This window comes from Salmo salar, chromosome ssa01 (assembly GCF_905237065.1).
Source record: "Salmo salar chromosome ssa01, Ssal_v3.1, whole genome shotgun sequence".
Lineage (NCBI taxonomy): Eukaryota > Metazoa > Chordata > Actinopteri > Salmoniformes > Salmonidae > Salmo > Salmo salar.
The window spans coordinates 160941455-160968178 of NC_059442.1; the positions used below are offsets into that span (position 1 = coordinate 160941455).

General features: G+C 44.0%; 1 protein-coding gene across 5 annotated transcripts in view; it reads right to left on the reverse strand.

Moving 5' to 3' along the window:
- Positions 1-26724, reverse strand: part of dennd1a (DENN/MADD domain containing 1A) — a 146409-nt gene that overhangs the window by 7441 nt on the left and 112244 nt on the right. For 3 of the 5 annotated variants that reach the window (XM_014143465.2, XM_014143472.2, XM_014143453.2), the window contains 9 exons: positions 19213-19338; positions 12746-12847; positions 12533-12620; positions 11281-11321; positions 11013-11084; positions 7534-7590; positions 6723-6887; positions 3394-3465; positions 618-688 (listed from right to left, as the gene is read on the reverse strand). In XM_014143465.2, coding sequence (XP_013998940.1) covers positions 618-688; positions 3394-3465; positions 6723-6887; positions 7534-7590; positions 11013-11084; positions 11281-11321; positions 12533-12620; positions 12746-12847; positions 19213-19338 — 794 coding nt within the window. The remainder of the gene's footprint in view (positions 1-617; positions 689-3393; positions 3466-6722; positions 6888-7533; positions 7591-11012; positions 11085-11280; positions 11322-12532; positions 12621-12745; positions 12848-19212; positions 19339-26724) is intronic. The other 2 variants (XM_014143479.2, XM_014143460.2) reach the window with 1 other exon arrangement.

Below are 26724 nucleotides of genomic sequence, written 5' to 3' on the forward strand. Positions count from 1 at the left end.
GAAGATGGGTGATGAGGATGTGTATAGTGTACCTTATAAGGAACTAGGTGATGAAGATGATGATGAAGATGGGTGATTTGAGGATGTGTATAGTGTACCTTATAAGGAACTAGGTGATGAAGATGATGATGAAGATGGGTGATGAGGATGTGTATAGTGCACCTTATAAGGAACTAGGTGATGAAGATTATGATGAAGATGGGTGATGAGGATGTGTACAGTGTAGATTCTGAGGAACTAGGTGATGAAGATGGGTGATGAGGATGTGTATAGTGTAGATTATAAGGAACTAGGTGATGAAGATGATGATGAAGATGGGTGATTTGAGGATGTGTAAAGTGTAGCTTATAAGGAACTAGGTGATGAAGTTGATGGCGATGATGAAAATGGGTGATGAGGATGTGTATAGTGTAGCTTATAAGGAACTAGGTGATGAAGATGATGGTGATGATGAAGATGGGTGATTTGAGGATGTGTATAGTGTAGATTATGAGGAACTAGGTGATGATGATGAAGATGGGTGATTTGAGGATGTGTATAGTGTAGTTTATGAGGAACTAGATGATGACGATGATGGTGATGATGAGGATGGGTATAGTGTAGCTTGGTGGTCTTACTGTTCAGGGCTACTCTCCAGGCCCACGTTGCTGCGAGGTCTCTTGGCCACCTGAGGCCTGGGTGGACGGGCCTGTGGAAATGTAAAAAATTTAATCACAAACAAACTATTCCAATCGAGGCAAGTTACACTAACGGACACAGACACAAAAAATATTGTGCACATATGTTAGCCCATATGCATGTTGATATGTCAATACACATGCTTAGATATTAGCCCGTATGTGAATATCAGTTGATAGGTAAAATGTCACAGAATATAGTGACCTTCTCCTGTCTGACACCAAAGACATTCTGCAAAAAAAATGTGGTGAACCCTAAACCTTGGATGGGGGAGGATGTGTCATAACATATCAACCCTACAGCTACCACCTGAGACCAGGTGGGGTCAGATGTCATGGGGTTGAGTGAGGGGTTAGAGGTCAAATGTAATCTGGTATTTCCAGCTGCCCCCAACCCAGAGGGTCAAACTCAGTGGGGGGAGGTAGGTAAGGGAAGAACTACAAGACAAATGAGTGTGTGTGTGTGTGTGTGTGGGGGGGGGGGGCATCAGCTGGCCTATAGAGGAGAGCTCTCTTCATTAAGAGTCTGGGAAACAACAGAGACTGGGAAACAATAGATAGAGTCTGGGAAACAATAGAGACTGGGAAACAATAGAGACTGGGAAACAATAGAAACTGGGAAACAATAGAGTCTGGGAAACAATAGAGACTGGGAAACAATAGAGACTGGGAAACAATAGAAACTGGGAAACAATAGAAACTGGGAAACAATAGAAACTGGGAAACAATAGAGTCTGGGAAACAATAGAAACTGGGAAACAATAGAAACTGGGAAACAATAGAAACTGGGAAACAATAGAGTCTGGGAAACAATAGAAACTGGGAAACAAAAGAAACTGGGAAACAATAGAAACTGGGAAACAATAGAGTCTGGGAAACAATAGAGACTGGGAAACAATAGAAACTGGGAAACAATAGAAACTGGGAAACAATAGAGACTGGGAAACAATAGAGACTGGGAAACAATAGAGACTGGGAAACAATAGAGACTGGGAAACAATAGAGTCTGGGAAACAATAGAAACTGGGAAACAATAGAAACTGGGAAACAATAGAGTCTGGGAAACAATAGAGACTGGGAAACAATAGAGACTGGGAAACAATAGAGACTGGGAAACAATAGAGACTGGGAAACAATAGAGTCTGGGAAACAATAGAGACTGGGAAACAATAGAGACTGGGAAACAATAGAGTCTGGGAAACAATAGAGTCTGGGAAACAATAGAGACTGGGAAACAATAGAGTCTGGGAAACAATAGAGACTGGGAAACAATAGAGTCTGGGAAACAATAGAGACTGAGAAACAATAGAAACTGGGAAACAATAGAAACTGGGAAACAATAGAGTCTTGGAAACAATAGAAACTGGGAGACAATAGAGTCTTGGAAACAATAGAAACTGGGAAACAATAGAAACTGGGAGACAATAGAGTCTGGGAAACAATAGAGTCTGGGAAACAATAGAAACTGGGAAACAATAGAGTCTTGGAAACAATAGAGACTGGGAAACAATAGTGAGGTAGAGAGTGAGAGGAGAAAGAAGAGAGGAAAGGGAGGGATGGGTGTAAAAGGTGAAAGCCTTAATTAATCCTGAGCAGGGAGGGAGGTCATATGGGGGGGGTGCGCTTGCGCGAGCGATATGTGGATGCTCTAAAACGTACCTTTAAATGTGTCTTTCTATTCAAAACCCATTAGAAAAAGACTTGGTGTAAAGCCCACATCACTCCTTTATAGGAATATGTAATGATAGTAAACATGCTAATTCATCTCAGACAGAAATATAGATATTATGAAAAGAGGCTGAAAATATGTATTTTTGGTTTAAAAGACGTTGCAACGACGATAGAGAGATATTAAAGACTCATGCAGTGATATAGGTGGTACATTCTGTAGTAGATGAACCAGACATTGCCCGATAGAACAGTGTTCATCAACCCTGGGATATCTAGAGGGGGTGCAGGCTTTTCTTCCCGCCTGGCACTAATAAACCTATTCTTCAAATAGTCATTAAGCCCTTATATTAAATCTGTTATCGCTGGGATGGAACCAAAGCCTGTAGGTCCTCGGGACCAGGCCTAGGATTGAAGGGAAATGTGTGTGAAGAGAAGCATTACAGAAGCTCCAGAGAAATAGCTCAGGCCAGTGTAACATACGACAGAGCAGCCATGAGTTTAAGTAACTGTTAAAGAGCTGTTCACCAGCGGTCACACACACACACACACACACACACACACACACACACACACACACACACGCACGCACGCACGCTCGCACACACACAGGAGGTAACACAGGTATACACACTGAAACAGAGCAGAAAGATCAGGTGAATGAATGGGAGTGGATCAGTCTCTCCAGTCAACGTTAGGAAAGGAAAGGGGGATACCTAGTCAGCTTTCCAACTGAATGCATTCAAGTGAAATGTGTCTTCCACATTTAACACAACCCCTCTTAATCAACATCCACGTCATCGGCACCTGGGTAGCAGTTATGGTTGTGGGTTAACTGCCTTGCTCAAGGGCAGAAGGGCAGATTTTTCCACCTTGCCGGCTCGGGGATTTGAACCAGCAACTCTAACCGCTAGGCTACCTGCCCGTGATGCATACTCTGACAGTATACCAGTCGATAAACACGCACGCACACACAAACTCCAAACCACAAACTCAGGTGCCAAGGCCAGAGACGAGAGGTAGAGGGGTAGAGTGGGCAGGTACTCACGGGCCGCGAGTTGCCGCATTGGAGCCTGGGAGGAGGGGGCCGAGTGGGCCGAGTGGGAGGCTCTCGGAGGGGCTGCACCAGAGACACCCAGGGGTCACACACATAAATAACAATGGAGGGACATGATAATGTACACACACAAACATTCTGTATATGCATGCACTTACACACACACACACACACACTACATTACATGTACATATTTGTTTAATCTTCAGATGGAGTGACCCACAGTCTCACATATTCCTTATTTAGTCTGCATCCCTGCCTACCAATACACAACCCCCATCACACAACCCCCACCACACAACCACATCAGACAACCCCCACCACACAACCACATCAGACAGCCCCACCACACAACCCCCACCTCACATCCCCCACCACACAACCACATCAGACAACCCCCACCACACAACCACATCAGACAACCCCCACCACACAACCACATCAGACAACCCCCACCACACAACCACATCAGACAACCCCACCACACAACCACATCAGACAACCCCCACCACACAACCACATCAGACAACCCCCACCACACAACCCCCACCAGACAACCACATCAGACAACCCCCACCACACAACCCCACCAGACAACCACATCAGACAACCCCACCAGACAACCACATCAGACAACCCCCACCAGACAACCACATCAGATAACCCCCACCACACAACCCCCACCACACAACCCCCACCTCACAACCACATCAGACAACCCCCACCTCACAACCACATCAGACAACCCCCACCACACAACCACATTAGACAACCCCCACCAGACAACCACATTAGACAACCCCCACCAGACAACCACATTAGACAACCCCCACCAGACAACCACATTAGACAACCCCCACCACACAACCACATCAGACAAACCCCACCGGACAACCCCCACCAGACAATCCCCACCACACAACCACATTAGACAACCCCCACCACACAACCCCCACCAGACAATCCCCACCACACAACCACATTAGACAACCCCCACCACACAACCCCCACCAGACAATCCCCACCACACAACCACATTAGACAACCCCCACCACACAACCCCCACCAGACAATCCCCACCACACAACCACATTAGACAACCCCCACCCCACAACCCCCACCAGACAATCCCCACCACACAACCACATTAGACAACCCCCACCACACAACCCCCACCAGACAATCCCCACCACACAACTACATTAGACAACCAACACAAAAACAGATGTTGCTAGGCCCTCCTTGAACAAAGTCTCAGCTAACTGACACTATCCTCGTTGCGGATGACAATGCTTTTTACGAATGTTGTCCTGACAGGTGTGTGTGTATATTAGAAAGAGAGAGGACGTGTGTGTCCTAATTATTCAGTGCTCTAATGAGAGGAAGAGAGATGGATGGATGGTGCTGGGAGCAACACCTCAAAGATGTTCTCTCTCTCTCGGTATCTCCCTCCCATCTCTCTTCTCACCCCCCTCTTTTCTCTCTTCATAGCAGCGGAGGAGGCAGAGGCATGAGGGCTACTGGGGGGGTTACCATAGCGACATAATGAACGGTGTTACCGTCGTCACGGTGATGTGTCTTGGAGTCCCCTGTGGTCATGGTGACAACGTGGGTGACTGTGGTTGAGATGCTTTTCAGACCAGAGGGTCTTTTAACCTTCTCCTTGTTTACAGCTTTAATAAAACTTTATGTCTTGGAGTATGTCGACTAAGTATTGATTAGATTTTTATTTATTTTATGTTGACTGTAAAGTATTACGCTTGATTTCACTCCAGCTTAGTTAGGGTTGCTAGACACTAACTAGTGGAATGGTTTAACTGAGATCCAATGCTATTATTGTTTAGAAACGAGATCCAATAGTATTATTATGTTTAGAAATTAGATCCAATGGTATTATTACGTTTAGAAATGTCCATTTGATTTTATACTAGATAAACTGAACACACACATGCAAAGCAAAGAAAAGGAGGAACAAATGAAGAAGAGGAACAAAGGATGGATCAAAGTGAGTGGAGACTCAGAGGCATGGATGACAGGATGGATCAGAGGGAGTGGAGACTCAGAGACATGGATGACAGGATGGATCAGAGGGAGTGGAGACTCAGAGACATGGATGACAGGATGGATCAGAGGGAGTGGAGACTCAGAGACATGGATGACAGGATGGATCAGAGGGAGTGGAGACTCAGAGACATGGATGACAGGATGGATCAGAGCGAGTGGAGACTCAGAGACATGGATGACAGGATGGATCAGAGCGAGTGGAGACTCAGAGACATGGATGACAGGATGGATCAGAGGGAGTGGAGACTCAGAGACATGGATGACAGGATGGATCAGAGGGAGTGGAGACTCAGAGACATGGATGACAGGATGGATCAGAGCGAGTGGAGACTCAGAGACATGGATGACAGGATGGATCAGAGCGAGTGGAGACTCAGAGACATGGATGACAGGATGGATCAGAGCGAGTGGAGACTCAGAGACATGGATGACAGGATGGATCAGAGGGAGTGGAGACTCAGAGACATGGATGACAGGATGGATCAGAGGGAGTGGAGACTCAGAGACATGGATGACAGGATGGATCAGAGGGAGTGGAGACTCAGAGACATGGATGACAGGATGGATCAGAGCGAGTGGAGACTCAGAGACATGGATGACAGGATGGATCAGAGGGAGTGGAGACTCAGAGACATGGATGACAGGATGGATCAAAGCGAGTGGAGACTCAGAGACATGGATGACAGGATGGATCAAAGCGAGTGGAGACTCAGAGACATGCATGATAGAGCGTGTGAAACATGAGAAATGACAAGGAATGAATGCAACAAAAGAGATGGAACAATAGAGAACCATTAACAACGATTGTGATAAAATGATAGAACTGACAGCACAGTAGAATATGGAGGACAGTCGCACTGTGTTAATCAGATAGATATTTCTATATTTCTATAGTTATAATGATGACTGTAAATAGTACAGACTGGGGGAGACTTTTCTTTAAACAACTGTTATAGACAACTGTGACTATAGGACAGTAGAGTGTTCTTTTAGGAGCATATATGTCATTCCTAAATATAGCAGCAATAAAACAGTCAGTCCAACAGATTGACAGTCAGTGAGGAGAGATCAGACAGTTGAAGATATGAGAGGTTTTATATGTTGCTTATGGTTTTTCAGACTTACAGTATAGGAGGCATTAACACACACACACACACACACACACACACACACACACACACACACACACACACACACACACACACAGACCTCTCAAACTCACCCCCCTTTCTATCCCTCCTCTTCCTCTCACCCACCTGTCCAAAGTGCACAGTGATAGGCCGCCGTTCGTCCCAGGTGCGGGCGCTGCCGTCCTTTCCGTCTGTGGAGGTGGGCGACCCGGCAGTGGTGCCCTCCTCCCCGGTGCCCGTTCCTGTGCCACCAGTGCCCACTGTCGAGGAGTAGCCGTTCTCTGCCAGCTCCTGGAGAGGGGCACAAGAATACGGAGGAGGTTGGCGTGGCTGGAGGGGGTAGTGGTGGTGATGGTCTCCATGCAGGGAGAGGGGGAGTGGGAGGTCGAGGGAGGAGGCCCTACAGGGCTATAGTGGAGGGGGGGGGGCATAGATGAGGGGTATGAGGGTAGGGGACGGCCAAAGCAGGATAAAAGGAGGGCCAAATAGGGGTTAGAGAGGCAGATAGATGTTAGAGGATTTAAGGAACAGAATAGGGCCATATTTGGAGAAAGGGTGTGAGAGAGGGAGGGAGAGGACCAAGATGAAGGAGCAGAATTGCACCAGAAGTAAAGATGGTCAAGTTGGAGGGTCAAGTTGAAAGGTGAGAGGTCAACAGAAGGTCAAGTTGAGAGGGTCAAGTTAAGGGGATCAGGTTGGAGAGATGAACAAACAGCGGAAGGATAAGTGACAGTCAGGTGTGGGAGAGGAAAAACCATCAGAGTGAATTCTGTCGTCCATTGAGTGGCAGCGCATTTGTGTGTGCGCGTGTGTGTGTGTGCCAGTTGTGTTCTGTGAAGTTGTTCTTCAGGCGGTGATTTGGACCAAAGACAAATGTAAATTTACACGTTGATAAAGGTTAACAAAACCCAAACGCTGAACACAGAGAACTAGGTACCTTTTGCTTTAGTCGGCTCTTGACTTCCTTTATCCCCATCCTGGCATGATCTTTAGCCTTTGGAGGGAAAACACACAAGGGGTTATTTAGCAGATTTTGTTTCTGTTGATGTCTGTAAGTCAGGAGTCATCTTGCGTTCTACCTTTAAAGGGGCAATCAGCAGTAGCTACATCCATTTTTGGACTCTGTCAGAGTGACCATCAAGTTCTTGGTCACCTCCCTGAACAAGGCCCTTCTCCCCCGATTGCTCAGTTTGGCTGGGATGCCAGAACTAGGAAGAATCTGGGTGGTTCCAAACTTCTTCCATTAAAGAATGATTGAGGCCACTGTGTTCTTGGGGACCTTCAATGCTGCAGAAATGTTTTGGTACCCTTCCCCAGATCTGTGCCTCGACACAATCCTGCCTCGGAGCTCTACGGACAGTTCCGTCGACCTCATGGCTTGGTTTTTGCTATGACATGTACTGTCAACTGTGGGACCTTATATAGACAGGTGTACCTTTCCAAATCATGTCCAATCAGTTGAATTTACCAAGGATGATTAATAGAAACAGGAAGCACCTGAGCTCAATTTCGAGTCTCAAAGCAAAGGGTCTGAATACTTACATAAATAAGGTATCTGTTTTTTATGTTTGATACATTTGCAAAAAATTCTAAAAACCTGCTTTGCTTTGTCATTATAGGCTATTGTGTGTTGATTGATGAGGACAAAAATAATTTAATCAATTTTAGAATACGGCTGTAACGTAAGAAAACGTGGAAAAAGGGAAGGTGTCTGAATACGCTGTCCGTACACCCCTCCTACAGACAGTGAGTCATGTGGCCTTGGCTTGCTTTATAAAGCAGGCAGACAGGCAGAGGCGTTCAGTTACTGTTCGTTTGAACGTTAGAATGGGCAAAATGAGTGACCTAAGCGACTTTGAGTGTGGTATGATTGTCGCTGCCAGGCGCGCCGGACCCAGTATCTCAGAAATGGCCGCCCTGCTAGGCTTTTCACGCACGACAGTGTCTATGGTTTACCTACAATGGTGTGAAAAACAAAAACATCCAGTCAGCAGCAGTCCTCTGGGCAAAAACAGCTCGTTGATGAGAGATATTGAAGGAAAATGGCAAGAATTGTGCAAGCTACCAGGCGGGCCACAAACAAATAAATAACGACGCAGTACAACAGTGGTGTGCAGAACGGCATCTCAGAACACACAACTCGTTGGTCCTTGTCACGGATGGGCTTTTGTGGCAGACGACCACACCGGGTTCCACTCCTATCAGCTAAAAACAAGAAGCAGCTCTAGTGGGCACACAATCACCAACAGTAGACATTTGAGGAGTGGAAAAACATTGCCTGGTCCGACAAATACAGTTGCGTCACGCTGATGTCAAAGTCAGGATTTGGCATAAGCAGCATTACTCCATGGACCCCTCCTGCCTGGTGTCAATGGTACAGGCGGGTGGAGGTGGTGTACTGGTGTGGGGAATGTTTTCCTGGCACAAGTTAGGTCCCTTGATACCAATTGAGCAACGAACGTTTCCGACACCTTGGAGAATGCATGCCCCGAAGAATTCAGGCTGTTCTGGAGGCAAAGGGGGGTACGACCCAGTACTAGATGGGTGTACCTAATAAACTAGCCGGTGAGTGTATATAACCATTGATTCTTGAAGAAAATAACTTACAGATGCCTCATGAGCTTAGTTCAACGCTTGTACTCCATCAGATCACAAAATATAAGGTTGTTTTACGCCATTGTTTGTAAACAATGTAATTGTAAACAAACACTATATAACTTCAAAACATGGTTAAAGCTATAATTTGAATGTCATGGATTGTCAGTCCTTGCATCCAGAGCTGTCTATGAATTTGAGAGTGGTTACATTTCTCCAGCCACATCCCTAAGCTGTTTACCAATACCAATTTGTTATTGTTTGAACTGCAGATTGCCCCTTTAAAGTGGCAGCAATATGGCGACAGTTAACCTGTTGGGGATAGGGGGCAGTATTTGCACGGCTGGATAAAAAACGTACCCGATTTAATCTGCTTACTACTCCTGCCCAGTAACTAGAATATGCATATAATTATTGGCTTTGGATAGAAAACACCCTAAAGTTTCTAAAACTGTTTGAATGGTGTCTGTGAGTATAACAGAACTCCTATGGCAGGCCAAAACCTGAGAAGATTTCAAGCAGGAAGTGGCCTGTCTGAGAAGTAGTGTTTCATCTTGGCTCTTTTTATTGAAGACTCAGGATCTGTGCAATAACGTGACACTTCCTACGTCTTCCATAGGGTCTCAGAGCCCGGGAAAACGTTGAACGATATCGAGGCAGGCTCTGGCTGAAACACTTTATCGCTTTTGGCAAGTGGCCACTCAGAGTACTATGGGCTTAGGCGCGTGCCCGCTTCGACCGAATGGTTTCTTTTCCTTTGTCTGTTTATCTAAACGCAGATTCCCGGTCGGAATATTATCGCTTTTTTATGAGAAAAATTGCATAAAAATTGATTTTAAACAGCGGTTGACATGCTTCGAAGTACGGTAATGGAATATTTAGAATTATTTTGTCACGAATTGCGCCATGCTCGTCACCCTTATTTAGCCTTTAGGATAGTGTCTAGAACGCACGAACAAAACGCCGCTGTTTGGATACAACGATGGATTATTTTGGACCAAACCAACATTTGTTATTGAAGTAGAAGTCCTGGGAGTGCATTCTGACGAAGACAACAAAGGTAAGAACATTTTTCTTATAGTAAATCTGACTTTGATGAGTGCTAAACCTGCTGGGTGTCTAAATAGCTAGCCCTGTGATGCCGGGCTATCTACTGAGAATATTGCAAAATGTGCTTTCACCGAAAAGCTATTTTAAAATCGGACATATCGACTGCATAGAGGAGTTCTGTATCTATAATTCTTAAAATAATTGTTATGCTTTTTGTGAACGTTTATCGTGAGTAATTTAGTAAATTCACCGGCAGTGTTCGGTGGGAATGCTAGTCACATGCTAGTCACATGCTAATGTAAAAAGCAGTTTTTTGATATAAATATGAACTTGATTGAACAAAACATGCATGTATTGTATAACATAATGTCCTAGGGTTGTCATCTGATGAAGATCATCAAAGGTTAGTGCTATATTTAGCTGTGGTTTGGGTTTATGTGACATTATATGCTAGCTTGAACAATGGGTGTCTGATTATTTCTGGCTCGGTACTCTGCTGACATAATCTAATGTTTTGCTTTCGTTGTAAAGACTTTTTGAAATCGGACAGTGTGGTTAGATTAACGAGAGTCTTATCTTTAACATGGTGTAAAATAGTCATATTTTTGAAAAATTTAAGTAATAGCATATCTAAGGATTTGAATAACGCGCCACAGGATTCAACTGGCTATTGAGTAGGTGGGACGCAGCGTCCCACCTAGCCCATAGAGGTTAACAGTGAAACATTTTGGGAGTGTCATGGTGTAATTGTCATGATAGAGGGACACTTACAAACTTATAGACTGTTTTCATGGCCGGATTAGCCTTGGTCCTCACTGTGTTGAAGATAGCACCGCCCCCTTTCTGTTGGAGACAAAGCCATTGTTAGCGGCACAGCTAACAATTACATGGCAACAGTCATAGAAATGTTGCCATTGTTTTCTGTCATAAAAAAATGTCCCTAAACTTTCTCTCTCAGCATGTGAGAAATCAACAGTTTATTTACTCATGTGACTGTGTTAAATATGGGCACTTTTATGGGTTGAAATGTAGGACCTACCTTTACTGTGAATAGCCACTGGTGGTAGTTTTTGTCGCTGCCTTTGGAGTTAACAGAGAGGAGAGGTCACAGGGGTGAAAGGTCAATGTCTTAACACAGTGGACATTCTATGTTCTACAGAGCAGTGGTTCCCAAACTGTGGGTCGGGACTGCTTTTTCACTGCTCAAACTTTAAGGTGGGTTACGACTCAACAGACACCTTAATTGGTGGGTCGCAAAGCAAAACATTTGGGAACCCCTGCTATACAGATTAGTAATGGGACATGAGTTAGGACCACTGACTCCTCCACTGCCCTAACCCATGTCCCATTACTAACGTCTATAGCAGTGGAGGAGTCAATGTCCCTAACCCATGTCCCATTACTAACGTCTATAGCATTGGACGTCTCAATGTCCCTAACCCATGCCCCATTACTAACGTCTATAGCAGTGGAGGAGTCAATGTCCCTAACCCATGTCCCATTACTAACATCTATAGCAGTGGAGGAGTCAATGTCCCTAACCCATGTCCCATTACTAACGTCTATAGCAGTGGAGGAGTCAATGTCCCTAACCCATGTCCCATTACTAACATCTATAGCAGTGGAGGAGTCAATGTCCCTAACCCATGTCCCATTACTAACGTCTATAGCAGTGGACGTCTCAATGTCCCTAACCCATGTCCCATTACTAACGTCTATAGCAGTGGAGGAGTCAATGTCCCTAACCCATGTCCCATTACTAACGTCTATAGCAGTGGACGTCTCAATGTCCCTAACCCATGTCCCATTACTAACGTCTATAGCAGTGGACGTCTCAATGTCCCTAACCCATGTCCCATTACTAACGTCTATAGCAGTGGACGTCTCAATGTCCCTAACCCATGTCCCATTACTAACGTCTATAGCAGTGGAGGAGTCAATGTCCCCAACCCATGTCCCATTATTAACCTGTATAGCAGTATTCTTGAATTTTTTTAATAAATTTTTAAACCGAGAACATCAATGAGCATTCTTATTGGACAGAGAGTTGCCTACTTCAGTTTCAAAACGTTGACTTCTGTTTCGTGCCTACTGGTTTATGGTGACCTTGGGAGGCGCATAAAATGTCTGCCGGTCCGCAACCAAAGATCAAGTCAAGTGCTTTGAGACCGAGTTAAACAACCTAGTAATTTCTGAGCGTACGTACGTACGCGTACGTGCGTGCGTGTCGCTGTTAGAGGCCACTTAAACATGTATTAACAGTGATTTGTCAATTTGTTTTGTATTCACACCTGCATACTCTCCCGTGTTGATCTCATCCTCGAAAACATCACTGAAGCCCTCACCAGCGTTCAGCAGGTCCAAGCGGCCATCGATGAACTACAGAGACGGAGAAAGGTTTATTCCAATGATAAATGGGGTGTGGGGTGTGGGCCTATTATTGTGTGTGTGTGTGTGTTTGTTTGCCTATTATTGTGTGTGTGTGTGTGTGTGTGTGTGTGTACCTGTTTGAAGAGCTGCAGCTGGATGGCGTTCTGCAGGAACTGTCTCATGGCACTGGAGCGGTGGGTCACAAAGACCTCCTCGCTGAACGTTATTGGCTCTCCCTGAAGGGACACAAAAACATGGACCAATCAGCAGGAAGTATATCCAGTGACATCTTGGATCTGGTTTGGCATTCAATGTGTTTTTACAATGGCCGTTACTAAAGTGCGTGTTTGACATATCAACATTGAGTTCCTCTTCCAATCCACGACTATGAAGTGATCTTTGTTTTTTATATACGTTTTTATATTTTTTATAAGTTTAAAGAACAACATTTAATCAAATAGGCTGAATAGAAAACAAAACTACAGTAAATTAAATAAAGATAGCCTCCCGAGTGGCGCAGCGGTCTAATCCAGGCTGTATCACATCCGGCCATGATTGGGAGTCCCATAGGGTGGCGCACAATTGGCCCAGCGTCGTCCAGGTTTGGCCCGGGGTAGGCCTTCATTGTAAATAAGATTTTTTTCTTAACTGACTTGCCTAGTTAAATAAAGATGAAATAAAAAATAAAAAAATAGTTTCCTTTTTTTGGAGGTAGAGTATGAAAACCTATTTTGACCACTAGATGGCACTGCTGTGTAAGACACTAGACAGCAGGAGTGGAACTAGACATACTATATTAGTGTAACGTTCCCTGTGTCCAACATGTGTGTGTGTGTGTGTGTGTGTGTGTGTGTCTTAGGTGTGTATTACAGTTTGTTTGCACGGATTACATTTTTCCTCCAACTTTCCTCGACAAATGCTGCTCTCCTCTGGAATGTGTACGTAAGAGAAGGAGGAGAGGTAGAGAAGAAGAGAAATTGAGAGCAGTGAGAATAAGATAACATACAGAGAGAATGGTGGAGGAAAGAGCGAAATAGGAGAAAGACACCAAGGGAGATGCCACTTAATCCACCACGGCCAGATACTGAACATCACCACTAACCCTAGCCCATCTTTACAACCAATTTCCAACATCCAATTCTGACTTTTTTATTTGGTAAAATACAATGTGAGAATATTACATGTAGCTCCTTTAAACATGTTTCTAAAATGATTTGTTTGGATCCTGGATGCTGATTGGTTGATAGCAAGGAGTTATTCATCACAATCCCTGTGCAACGCCTGTTAACAGTTCCATTTAAATTGTCAAAGTCCAGCCAGGCCATTCATAAACTTCATCTCCCCTGGAAAAAAGTGTCAAGACATTATCTCCCCATGCATGTAGCCTAGCTTAGAATTAGGTTTCCAACATTGGGGATTTGTCTAAAACTTTCTGCCTGACCCTCTGACCTGTGCAACGTTGCAGTATTTTTTCTTGCGATCTCCATTGTGCCATATGAACATGTCCAGAAGAGACTGACCGCTTCTCTAAGCCAGGCGAAATCATTTATCAGGATCATTATAATGGATAACCACAAATAATTGGCAATAGAAACAAATGTAAAACAAACAAAAATTGACATTGTTTTCTGTCATTTCAGCTGCTTGAAGTGATTGTGTGTTAGCCTTAGTTGGCTAGCAGAGAAGTAGCTAGCCTGCATAGCTACATGCCAATGATTTGCTTAGCATACCAACCATTTCCAATAGAATGAATAGAATGAGCGACCAGCCTGTCTGGCTAGCAACTTCAGAACTAATAACTGGCTTTTCCCCGGACTATATCATCTGGTGGAAGGATGAAATAAAACATATTTACTCATTAAAATAATATTTTTAATGAAACAAATGTTAATCTTTTTTTTTAAATATGTTGGCAACAGTTTTATAAAAGCACAAGGCACTCAAACCGAATAATTATTGTATACAACTCCCTCCTAAGGGCTGTTTCCCTTCGCTCTAGGTCGGGCCTAAGAATAACCCTTACTTAGTCAGGTGTTTTTCACACTATAATCCCTGGGTTCTCATGCCTTATTGCTTAAGTAAAACTGTGCTGTATACGAATGTTGCAAGGAGTACAGTATACTGTACATGTTAATAAGCCATCTCTACCCCTCTTTCTCCTTCTACCATTGTTTTTCTCTCTCTCTACTTACCTATGTCTCTCTCTTTCTCCCTCTCCATCAGCAGTCCGAGGCTCATCCTGTTAATTAGCTGTCAGTGTGGGGGGCTGATAGCAGCTTAGCACTGTCCGATCGCATCACGCTATCCACACACACACACACACACACACACACACACACACACACACACACACACACACACACACACACACACACACACACACACACACACACACACACACACACACACACACCTAACACTGCTCTCATACCTACCAGCTCTCACAGTCTCACGTCAGAATTAGACGTTCATCCATGATTCTCAAACGTAACATTTAAGGTTAAGTTTAGGCATTAACTCAGCATGATAAGGTAAGGGTTAGTTTAGACATTAACTCAGCATGATAAGGTAAGGGTTAGTTTAGACATTAACTCAGCATGATAAAGTAAGGGTTAGTTTAGACATTAACTCAACATGATAAGGTAAGGGTTAGTTTAGACATTAACTCAACATGATAAGGTAAGGGTTAGTTTAGACATTAACTCAGCATGATAAAGTAAGGGTTAGTTTAGACATTAACTCAGCATGATAAGGTAAGGGTTAGTTTAGACATTAACTCAGCATGATAAGGTAAGGGTTAGTTTAGACATTAACTCAACATGATAAGGTAAGGGTTAGTTTAGACATTAACTCAACATGATAAGGTAAGGGTTAGTTTAGACATTAACTCAGCATGATAAGGTAAGGGTTAGTTTAGACATTAACTCAACATGATAAGGTAAGGGTTAGTTTAGACATTAACTCAACATGATAAGGTAAGGGTTAGTTTAGACATTAACTCAGCATGATAAGGTAAGGGTTAGTTTAGACATTAACACAACATGATAAGGTAAGGGTTAGTTTAGACATTAACTCAACATGATAAGGTAAGGGTTAGTTTAGACATTAACTCAACATGATAAGGTAAGGGTTAGTTTAGACATTAACTCAACATGATAAGGTAAGGGTTAGTTTAGACATTAACTCAACATGATAAGGTAAGGGTTAGTTTAGACATTAACTCAGCATGATAAAGTAAGGGTTAGTTTAGACATTAACTCAGCATGATAAGGTAAGGGTTAGTTTAGACATTAACTCAGCATGATAAGGTAAGGGTTAGTTTAGACATTAACTCAGCATGATAAGGTAAGGGTTAGTTTAGACATTAACTCAGCATGATAAGGTAAGGGTTAGTTTAGACATTAACTCAGCATGATAAGGTAAGGGTTAGTTTAGACATTAACTCAGCATGATAAGGTAAGGGTTAGTTTAGACATTAACTCAGCATGGTAAGGTAAGGGTTAGTTTAGACATTAACTCAACATGATAAGGTAAGGGTTAGTTTAGACATTAACTCAGCATGATAAGGTAAGGGTTAGTTAAGACATTAACTCAGCATGATAAGGTAAGGGTTAGTTTAGACATTAACTCAGCATGGTAAGGTAAGGGTTAGTTTTTATGGTAAAGTAAGGGTTAAGGACTGGGAGAGGCTTAAAAAATAATAATTCTATCACTGGATTTGAACTGGCAACCTTTGAAATCAGAGGCAGATGCTTACGCTTATCCGCCATCCCCCTCCACAATGCCCTGGCAAAACCTGAAAACTACCTGAAGGTAACAGTGCTCACTGTTGCCCCTAGTGACCAGTTTCCACATCATCTCCAGAACATCCTCAGATATGGATGGACGTCGAATACTGACTTGTATCATGGGTGACCTGCCTGCTCACACACACAGACATTCAGTCATCCTCAACTACGTCTCATGTCAAGGAAGCTGAACTGTAAACTAGAGCCAAAGGAGAGCATGACTTGTCTCCTGTGAGGGGAGCGTTTACCAGGGCCTGAGAGGAGCATATTCCCCAAACATGATGACACCTGCCACTGTTACTGAGCATTAGGTGACACACACACACACACACACACACACACACACACACACACACACACACACACACACACACACACACACACACACACACACACACACACACACACACACACACACACACACACACACACACACACACACACACACACACACACACACACACACCCTCAGATCGTGCGTGTGTGTGTTGCTGTTAGAGGCCACTTAAACATGTATTAACAGTGATTTGTCAACCAGCAGTATGAAACGTCAGTTTGGAACATGTTGTAAAGCTCACAAATACACTGACTGTACAAAACACATGCTCTTTCAATGACATAGACTGACCAGGTGAAAGCTATGATCCCTTATTGATGTCACTTGTTAAATCCACTGCAATCAGTGTAGATGAAGGGAAGGAGACGGGTTAAAGAATAATTTTTAAGCCTTGAGACAATTGAGACATGGATTGTGTGTGTGTGCCATTCAGAGGGTGAATGGGCAAGACAAAAGATTTAAGTGCATTTGAACGGGGTATGGTAGTAGGTGCCAGGCGCACCGGTTTGAGTGCAACGCTACTGGGTTTTTCACGCTCAACAGTTTCCTGTGTATCAAGAATGGTCCACCACCCAAAGGACATCCAGCCAACTTGGCACAACTGTGGGAAGCATTGGAGTCAACATGGGCCAGCATCCCTGTGGAACGCTTCGACACCTTGTAGAGTCCATGCCCCGACGAATTGAGGCTGTTCTATGGGCAAGGTGTTCATAATGTTTTGCACACTAAGAGTAAACTCACAGGGAAAGCAATAAGTGGGTCAACACACACCAACTCATACAAGACATAGTGTCCCAATCTGCTCTTAGTGAGAATGTGTTTGTTTCTCTGGGCCGTTCTGCTTGGTGTGTGTGTGTGTGTGTGGTGTGGTGTGTGTGTGTTTGTCTCTGTATGGTTGAGTGTCTGTCTGGGGTGTTTTTGTGTCCTGTCTTGATGATGTGTATCCAAGCATAGCTAAGAGGTCCATTGCCAAATAAGAGAGCGCACACGCACGCACGCATACACACACACGCACGCATGCTTACACACACATGTCCCTTCCTATCCCCACTGTCCATACTGCTGCTGCACATCACATCCCCTCTGGATCAAACTAATTGGTTCTGCAGTTCAGACTTAATGACAACTAGCGCCGAGCACGAGACAGAGAGAGAGAGAGAGAGAGGGAGGGAGGTAGAGAGAGATAGATAAAGAGAGGGAGAGAGAAGAGGTGCAGAGAGAGAGAGAGAGAGAGAGAGAGAGAGAGAGAGAGAGAGAGTGTGCAATCACAGCAGCAAGATTTGTGACCTGTTGCCACAAGAAACGGACAACCAGTGAAGAACAAACACCACTGTAAATACAACCCATATTTATGTTTATTTATTTTCCCTTTTGTACTTGAACTATTTTCACAATGTTACAAAACTTTAAGAAAGCAAGAAAGTTCCCAAGATTGGGTCTAGAATATAAAAACTCAAAAAAGCTTCAGCAATATCAGGGCTATACCTTTCTTCCCAGCTTCATGATAACGTTGAGAGCAGGATATCCCTGACATTGGGTGACAGTGGGTGGCCCGGGTCATTTATTGGATTCATTTTGGGTCCTGACTAGAAATACACTATTTACATGGTGGGTCACATGAAATGTCAGACACCGAATAGGCCACAGAACACACAATAAAAACTCCCTAGTGTCTCCTAGGCAGAAGAGGCCTTGGTTCAGCCAGAGTACAGGTTAGGGGTTTAGGGGTTAGAGTTCAGGGTTAGCCACAGGGTAGTGACAGCTTGGAGGTGGAAGGAAGGCACTGGCTCCCCCATTTGTAGTGCAGGGGCACCAGCTGGGCCATTGTTAGGACGTGTGTCCCCTTTCTGTCTCCCCTGGTGGGTGGACCAGTACCCCACGTAGGGGGGGCTATTCTGTCCTCCAGACACCCCTCTCTATACACTGGGGGGGATATGGGGATCTGCATCGCTAATGCTATTATTCACACAGTGGGCAGACACACACGCGCACGCACGCACGCACGCAGACACACACACACACACGCACGCACACACACCCTGCCGTCCTAGCACGCGGAAGTCCTTGATTGACACCTCTATTTGTTTTATTCATATTGCCCCCGTCTAAAATATGTAAATGTCTGGGAGAGATGATTTTAAAATAGACGCATTGGGCTGGGCGACGCGAGGATCAGACTTTTTTTGACGACATATGGTTGAATAGTAGAATAATTAGTGGTCCGGCACAACCATGCCTAGTGTTGATGCAGGTAGAGTAGACGGAGCGCTGGCTGGCTGTTCCCATTCAAATACACAGTCAGATACATCCCTGTCATCATATCCCATTACCATGGTGATAGAGAGGAGCTGCCAGGAAAGAAAGACAGCTCGCTCCGTGTCTGTGTGTGTCACTCTCTCTCTTTCTCTCACTCACTACTAACTGTAAACCTTCCCTTCCTCCTTCCCCTCTCTCGTTCTCCCTCAGTCTGGCTCACCGGTTGGATCTGCAGCGCGTTCCTGTAGCAGCCGAAGAGAGCGGCCTGTGTCTTGAGGAAAGCTCGGGCCACGCCATCTCCCGTCGTCGTGGAAACCTTCTTCAGGCGATTCTTTAAAGATGACACCTGGGGGAAAACAACAACAACAAACAGTTACCTTATTATTGTTTATGGAGTCTACATAAGGACTGCATCATCGATATTCATAGGTCATTTTTCCATCCATCCATACCCCAAATATTTTCCCCCACTCTCTGCCATTGTCCATCTCTTTGACCTTAAGTGTCTTTATTTATCGCTCTCTCCATCCACCCATCCATTCCTCCATTCCTTTCTCCTTTCCTCCAAGCATCTCATCCCTCCCTTCATTCCTTTTCTTCCCCCAGAAATGGACTGAAAGACTCTCTCACCCCAGGCCTCCTATCCCTCAGGTAGTGTCTGATCCAGGCCCTCCTTTAATCCGCCCTTCCCCAGGCTACAGCTGCCCTCTCTCCCTTGCTTGCATCCATATGCACCACACCGCTGGAAAAGCGGCCCGCGAGTCAACAACAGTGTTATTCTACATGAATACACTCCATGAGACGGCCGTTTAGGCTAATGCGCTAGCCGGGAGCGAGCGCACGGGGCTGAAGTAATCCTTTCTCCTTCTGTCTTCTCTCTCTCTTACCCCGCCGCTTCTCTCCCACGGTGAGCTCCCCCGGTTATTAAAGATGCTAGGTTACATTGTTAGAAAAAGTTTTGCCTCCCCCCAAAGCAGAAAACTCAACCAGAAAAATAACCATAGTAAAGAACACAGATTTTTTGTGGCATTTGCCATGACCTGGGTTTGATTTGCCATGACCTGGGTTTGATTTGCCATGACCTGGGTTTGATTTGTCATGACCTGGGTTTGATTTGCCATGACCTGGGTTTGATTTGCCATGACCTGGGTTTGATTTGCCATGACCTGGGTTTGATTTGTCATGACCTGGGTTTGATTTGCCATGACCTGGGTTTGATTTGCCATGACCTGGGTTTGATTTGCCATGACCTGGGTTTGATTTGTCATGACCTGGGTTTGATTTGCCATGACCTGGGTTTGATTTGCCATGACCTGGGTTTGATTTGTCATGACCTGGGTTTGATTTGTCATGACCTGGGTTTAATTTGTCATGACCTGGGTTTGATTTGTCATGACCTGGGTTTGATTTGCCATGACCTGGGTTTGATTTGTCATGACCTGGGTTTGATTTGCCATGACCTGGGTTTGATTTGTCATGACCTGGGTTTGATTTGTCATGACCTGGGTTTGATTTGTCATGACCTGGGTTTGATTTGCCATGACCTAACCCGGGTTTGCTTTTTTCAACAGCGGAGGCAGATGAGACACGCAAATGAAATGTTGCTGTATTTTCCTGTCTCATTTGTTTGGAGGAAATTGAAAATAGTGGTTTTGAAATGCCGATTGTAAAGCTCACGTTAATTAGTGTGTCCAGAAGGGACTTTGGATTTTTTCATTCTGGTAGAACATCATGCACAATAAACTGTCATACTGTCACACCCTGACCTGAGAGAGCCTTTTTATGTCTCTATTTAGGTTTGGTCAGGGTGTGATTTGGGTGGGAATTCTATGTCCTTTTTTCTATGCTTTGTATTTCTTTGTTTTGGCCTGGTATGGCTCTCAATCAGGGACAGCTGTACATCGTTGTCGCTGATTGGGAGTCATACTTAGGCAGCCTGTTTTCCTTTGGGGTTTGTGGGTAGTTAATTTCTGTTTAGTGTTTAGTTATACCTGACAGAACTGTTTGGATGTCATTTTCTTGTTTTGTTCAAAGTGTCTCGATTACCATTAAATATGAGCACTCAACACGCTGCGCCTTGGTCTACTTCTTCAGACAGCCGTTACACATACTCCATGTTTAAGGAAAGAGTAATGGGACAAAGACAAAGAGCCCTAGAAAACACCATGCTACATTCTCGTAATGTGGTCCCCTTTTCACCAACTACACGTCCTATGTCACCAACTACACTTCCTACCTCAATAACTACACTTAATACGTCACCAACTACACTTAATACGTCACCAACTACACTTCCTACGTCACCAACTACACTTCCTACGTCACCTCATCAACACCAAAGGTGGCCAACTCTCTTCCTGGACAGCTAGTGGGTGTGCTTTTGTTCCAGCTCAACACACTTGGTCAGGTGAGTTGTGCTGGTGTGGTAGGCTGTAACTAATCAGCTACATATCAGGACCTTGATCCTACTGTACTGAGTCATTCCACATGTCTTTGATCTGATGGTATAATGACATGAGAGCTTTGCTTGCTTCCTCCAACTCAGTAACACCAGAAGCTCCACTTCCTCCTAATGCCTCCTTAATACTTCCATTACCTGACCAGAACTGACACACATACAAACACCCTCATACACACACTCTCCTGATAATCTCCCCCTCTCAAAACACATTTACAGAAACAAATGAAAATACATCAAAACCCAATAAAAATCAAGAATTACAGCCTTGTGATATAAATAAAAAAGAGATGTGAATAAGTGTGTAATGACAGGACGGAAGTCTCTTAAAGCTTTACGCCGTTCCTGGGATCGGGGGGCTTTATGGGTGCCCTATGATGTTCCCCAGTGATACTGCCAGAGACACACTTTAATATGTGCTGAGTCAACCTTAAAATGAGTAATTCAATTAGGATCTGTCCCATTTAAATGTTATAAGAACTGGACATCTGACAGGATACAAAGTGAGATCAGTGGCTAGCATCACACATACAGTGCATTCGGAAACTATTCAGACTTTTTCCACATTTTGTTACATTACAGTCTTATTCTAAAATTGATTAAATTGTTTTTTTTCCCTCATCAATCTACATAATAGCAAGGCAAAAAAAGGGTTTTTAGAAATTTCAGCAGATTTACTAAAGATGAAAAACAGAAATACCTTATTTACATAAGTATTCGGACCCTTTGCCATGAGACTCGAAATTGAGCTCAAATGCATCCTGTTTCCTTTGATCATCTTTAAGATGTTTCTAAAACTTGACTGGAGTCCACCTGTAGTAAATTCAATGGATTGGACATGATTTGGAAAGGAACACACCTGTCTATATAAGGTTCCACAGTTAACATTGCATGTCAGAGCAAACACCAAGCCATGAGGTCGAAGGAATTGTCCATTGTGCTCGGAGACAGGATTGTGTCCAGGCACAGATCTGGGGAAGGGTACCAAGGTCCTCAAGAACACAGTGGCCTCCATCATTCTTAAATGGAAGAAGTTTGGAACCACCAAGACTCTTCCTAGAGCTGGCCACCCGGCCAAACTGAACAAGCAGGGGAGAAGGGCCTTGGTCAGGGAGGTGACCAAGAACTCGATGGTCACTCTGACAGAGCTCCAGAATTCATCTGTGGAAATGGGAGAAACTTCTGGAAGGAAATCCATCTCTACAGCACTCCACCAATCAGACCTTTCTGGTAGAGTGGCCAGACGGAAGCCACTCCTCAGTAAAAGGCACATGACAGCCCGCTTGGAGTTTGCCAAAAGGCACCTAAAGACTCTCAGACCATAAGAAACAAGATTCTCTGGTGTGATGAAACCAAGAATGAACTCTTTGGCCTGAATGCCAAGCGTCACATCTGGAGGAAACCTGGTACCATCCCTACGGTGAAGCATGGTGGTGGCAGCATCATGCTGTGGGGATATTTTTCAGTGGGGATGTTTTTCCCAGGGACTGGTACACTAGTCAGGATAGAGCAAAAGATGGATGGAGAGATCCTTGATTAAAACCTTCTCCAGAGCGCTCAGGACCTGACTGGGGCGAAGGTTCATCTTCCAACAGGACAATGACCCTAAGCACACAGCCAAGACAACGCAGGAGTGGCTTCGGGACGGTCTCTAAATGTCCTTGAGTGGCCCAGCCAGAGCCCGGACTTGAACCCGATTGACTTGAACCCGATCGAACATCTCTGGAGAGACCTGAAAATAGCAGTGCAGCAACTCTCCCCATCCAATCTGACAGAGCTTGAGAGGATCTGCAGAGAAGAATGGGAGAAACTCTCAAATACAGGTGTGCCAAGCTTGTAGCGTTATACCCAAGAAGACTCAAGGTTGCAATCGTTGCCAAAGGTGCTTCAACAAAGTACTGAATTAAAGGGACTGAATACTTATATAAATGTGATATTTCATTTTTTAATTGAAAAAAAATTCTAAAAACCTGTTTTGCTTTGTCATTATGGGGTACTGTGAGTAGATTGATGAGGGCACTGTATGTCATCATCTGGCTTAGTCAAGGAGTCACACACATACTGTACAGCAGGGCTGTCCAACCCTGTTCCTGGAGAGCTACCCTCCTGTAGGTTTTAACTCCAACCTTTTTACGGTTGAGATACCCTCCTGTAGGTTTTAACTCCAACCCTGTTCCTGGAGAGCTACCCTCCTGTAGGTTTTAAAACCGACAGGACGGTATCTCTCCAGGAACAGGGTTGGAGAGCCTTGATGTACACACCTCCATGCATTAATGTAAGCATGCAGACGCCCGCTTAGACACATACATGTAAGCGTGACTGTGCATGAATCACACACACAACACGAAGCACACACAGACATTTTGGCTGCAGACTTCAAAGCAACCAGCTGCTCTGTGTCACTCTTCTTTCTAATGACAGTTTATGAATATATTTCACCCACTTATGACGCTAAAATGAGCACACGCTAAAATGCTGAATTCTAATGAAAAACAAACACACACAGGTAGACAGACAACAAATATAATGGCTGCCCAACATGAGCCAGGGCTGGTATTTGGCTGCGATCAAAAGGAGAAAGGCAGGTTGCTCTTTCTCCCCTGGTCACTTAGCACCGCGCTACAAGCCTTTTGATCAGGCAATTAGGAGGGCACTTCATAGGCAGGTGGCGTGGATGCGAGGACCCCAGATCATCAGTGTAAACACACAGCATCTCTGACCCAACAGCATGACTCATGTTGTAATTAAGGCCAACAACAACAGCAAACAACGAACAGCTTAAATTAGATGACAGCTTTTGAGAGGACAAAAATGTAAGAAAGATACAAAATATTAATATTTATAGTAAAAGCATGAATACCAACAAGTCTGTATAATTGGGCGTGTTTACGTTTTGGTCTGCATTGGAAGTCTAAATGGATATTTCAAAGACCGTGGCTAGCCCTCTTGAGAGGATGAGACTACCATTGTTGAGCTCAGTTCAGTTGTGGTGGAAACATGTAGCATTCAGTAGTCAACCATGAAAGACTCTGGGATTTGCTTTGATCTTGTACTGTTAATTATCAAATGCATGGCTGTTTCAATATACCATAGATCAGGGTTCCCCAACCGGCGGCCCGTGTGCCGAATTTGGCCTGAATACTTATATAAATGTAATATTTCAGGTTTTTTTAAATAAATTTGCAAACATTTCTTAAAACCTGTTTTTGCTTTGTCATTATGGGGTATTGCGTATAGATTGATGAGGGGAAAAAAATACTTCATCCATTTATAAAATGTGGGAAAAGTCAAGGCATTTGAATACTTTCCAAATGCGCTGTATATATTTTTTTAATTTGTGGAATTTTCATTGTTGGACATAAAAGACTAAAAACACCAAGAAATCAGCTCGAAGTTATATTAATTTAAGAAATCTGTTCCCAAGTATTCCCACGCATAATAGAGACACGTGATCCTATACAAATGTAAGCAAGGTTTGAAATGATTATGTTTTAGTCAAACATTACATTTGTTTGGGCTTCTTGCGGTTCATTTGCAGTGTATAAATGATTTGTAATTATGTTCCGGCCCCCTGACCATCTGATCAAGAAAAAAATCGACCCGCGGCTGAATCTAGTTGATGATCCCTGCCATAGATGTATCAGGAAATGTGAAGGTTTAGTGGACCATAGAGTTGTGCAAGGTGTGCTATGACTACTAAAAGCAATACTTTGATATACAGTAGGCCATGTGAATAAATTCCCTCCCCCCCAAAAAAACCTTTATCGATGGCAATTTGAATGCACAGAGAAACCGTGACGAAATCCTGAGGCCGATTGTGAGGCCGATATTTTATAAAGGTATCTGTGACCAACAGATGCATCTCTCCATTCCCTGTCATGTAAAATCCATAGATTAGGGCCTAATGAATTTATTTCAATTGTTCAGTATACACACAGTATACATATACAGTACCGGTCAAAAGTTTGGACACACCTACTCATTCCAGGGTTTTTCTTAATTTTTACAATTTTCTACATTGTAGCATAATAGTGAAAACATCAAAACTATGAAATAACACATATGGAATCATGTAGTAAGCAAAACAGTGTTAAACAAATAAAAATAAATGTTATATTTGAGATTCTTCACAGTAGCCACAGCTTTGAACACTCTTGGCATTCTCTCAACCAGCTTTTGGGCCCCTGAGTACGCAGCGGTCTAAGGCACTGCATCTCAGTGCCAGAGGCGTCCCTACAGACCCTGGTTTGATTGGGAGTCCCATAGGGCGGCGCACAATTGGCCCAGCGTCGCCCGGGTTTGGGTTTGGCCGGGGTAGGCCGTCATTGTACATAATATTTTTTTCTTAAAGGTTAAATATTATATATATATTTTGTAAATGAGGTAGTCACCTGGAATTCATTTAAATTAACAGGTGTGCCTTGTTAAAAGTTAACTTGTGGAATTTCTTGCGTTCTTAATGCGTTTGTGCCAATCAGTTGTGTTGTGACAAGGTAGGGATGGTATACAGAAGATAGCACTATTTGGCAAGAAAGGCTCAAATAATCAAAGAGAAACGAAAGTCCATCATTACTTTAAGACATGAAGGTCAGTCAATCCGGAAAATGTCAAGAACTTTTTAAAGTTTCTTCAAGTGCAGTCGCAAAAACCATCAAGCGCTATGATGAAACTGGCTCTCATGAGGACCGCCACAGGAAAGACAGATCCACAGTTACCTCTGCTGCAAAGGATAAGTTCATTAGAGTTACCAGCCTCAAAAATTGCAGCCCAAATAAATGCTTCACAGAGTTCAAGTAACAGACACATCTCAACATCAATTGTTCAGAGGAGACTGCATGAATCAGGCCTTCATGGTTGAATTGCGGCAAAGAAACCACTACTAAAGGACACCAATAAGAAGAAGAGACTTGCTTGGGCCAAGAAACACAAAGAAATGGACATTAAACCGGTGAAAATCTGTCCTTTGGTCTGATGAGTCCCAATTTGAGATTTTTGGTTGAAACCGCCGTGTCTTTCTGAGACGCAGAGTAGGTGAACGGATGATCTCTGCATGTGTGGTTCCCTTCATGAAGCATGGAGGAGGAGGTGTGATGGTGTGGGGGTGCTTTGTTGGTGACACTGTCAGTGATTTGTTTAGAATTCTAGGCATACTTAAACAGCCTGGCTATCACAGCATTCTGCAGCGATACACCAACCCATCTGGTTTGTGCTTAGTGGGACTATCACTTGTTTTCAACAGGACAATGTCCCAACACACCTCAAGGCTGTAAGGGC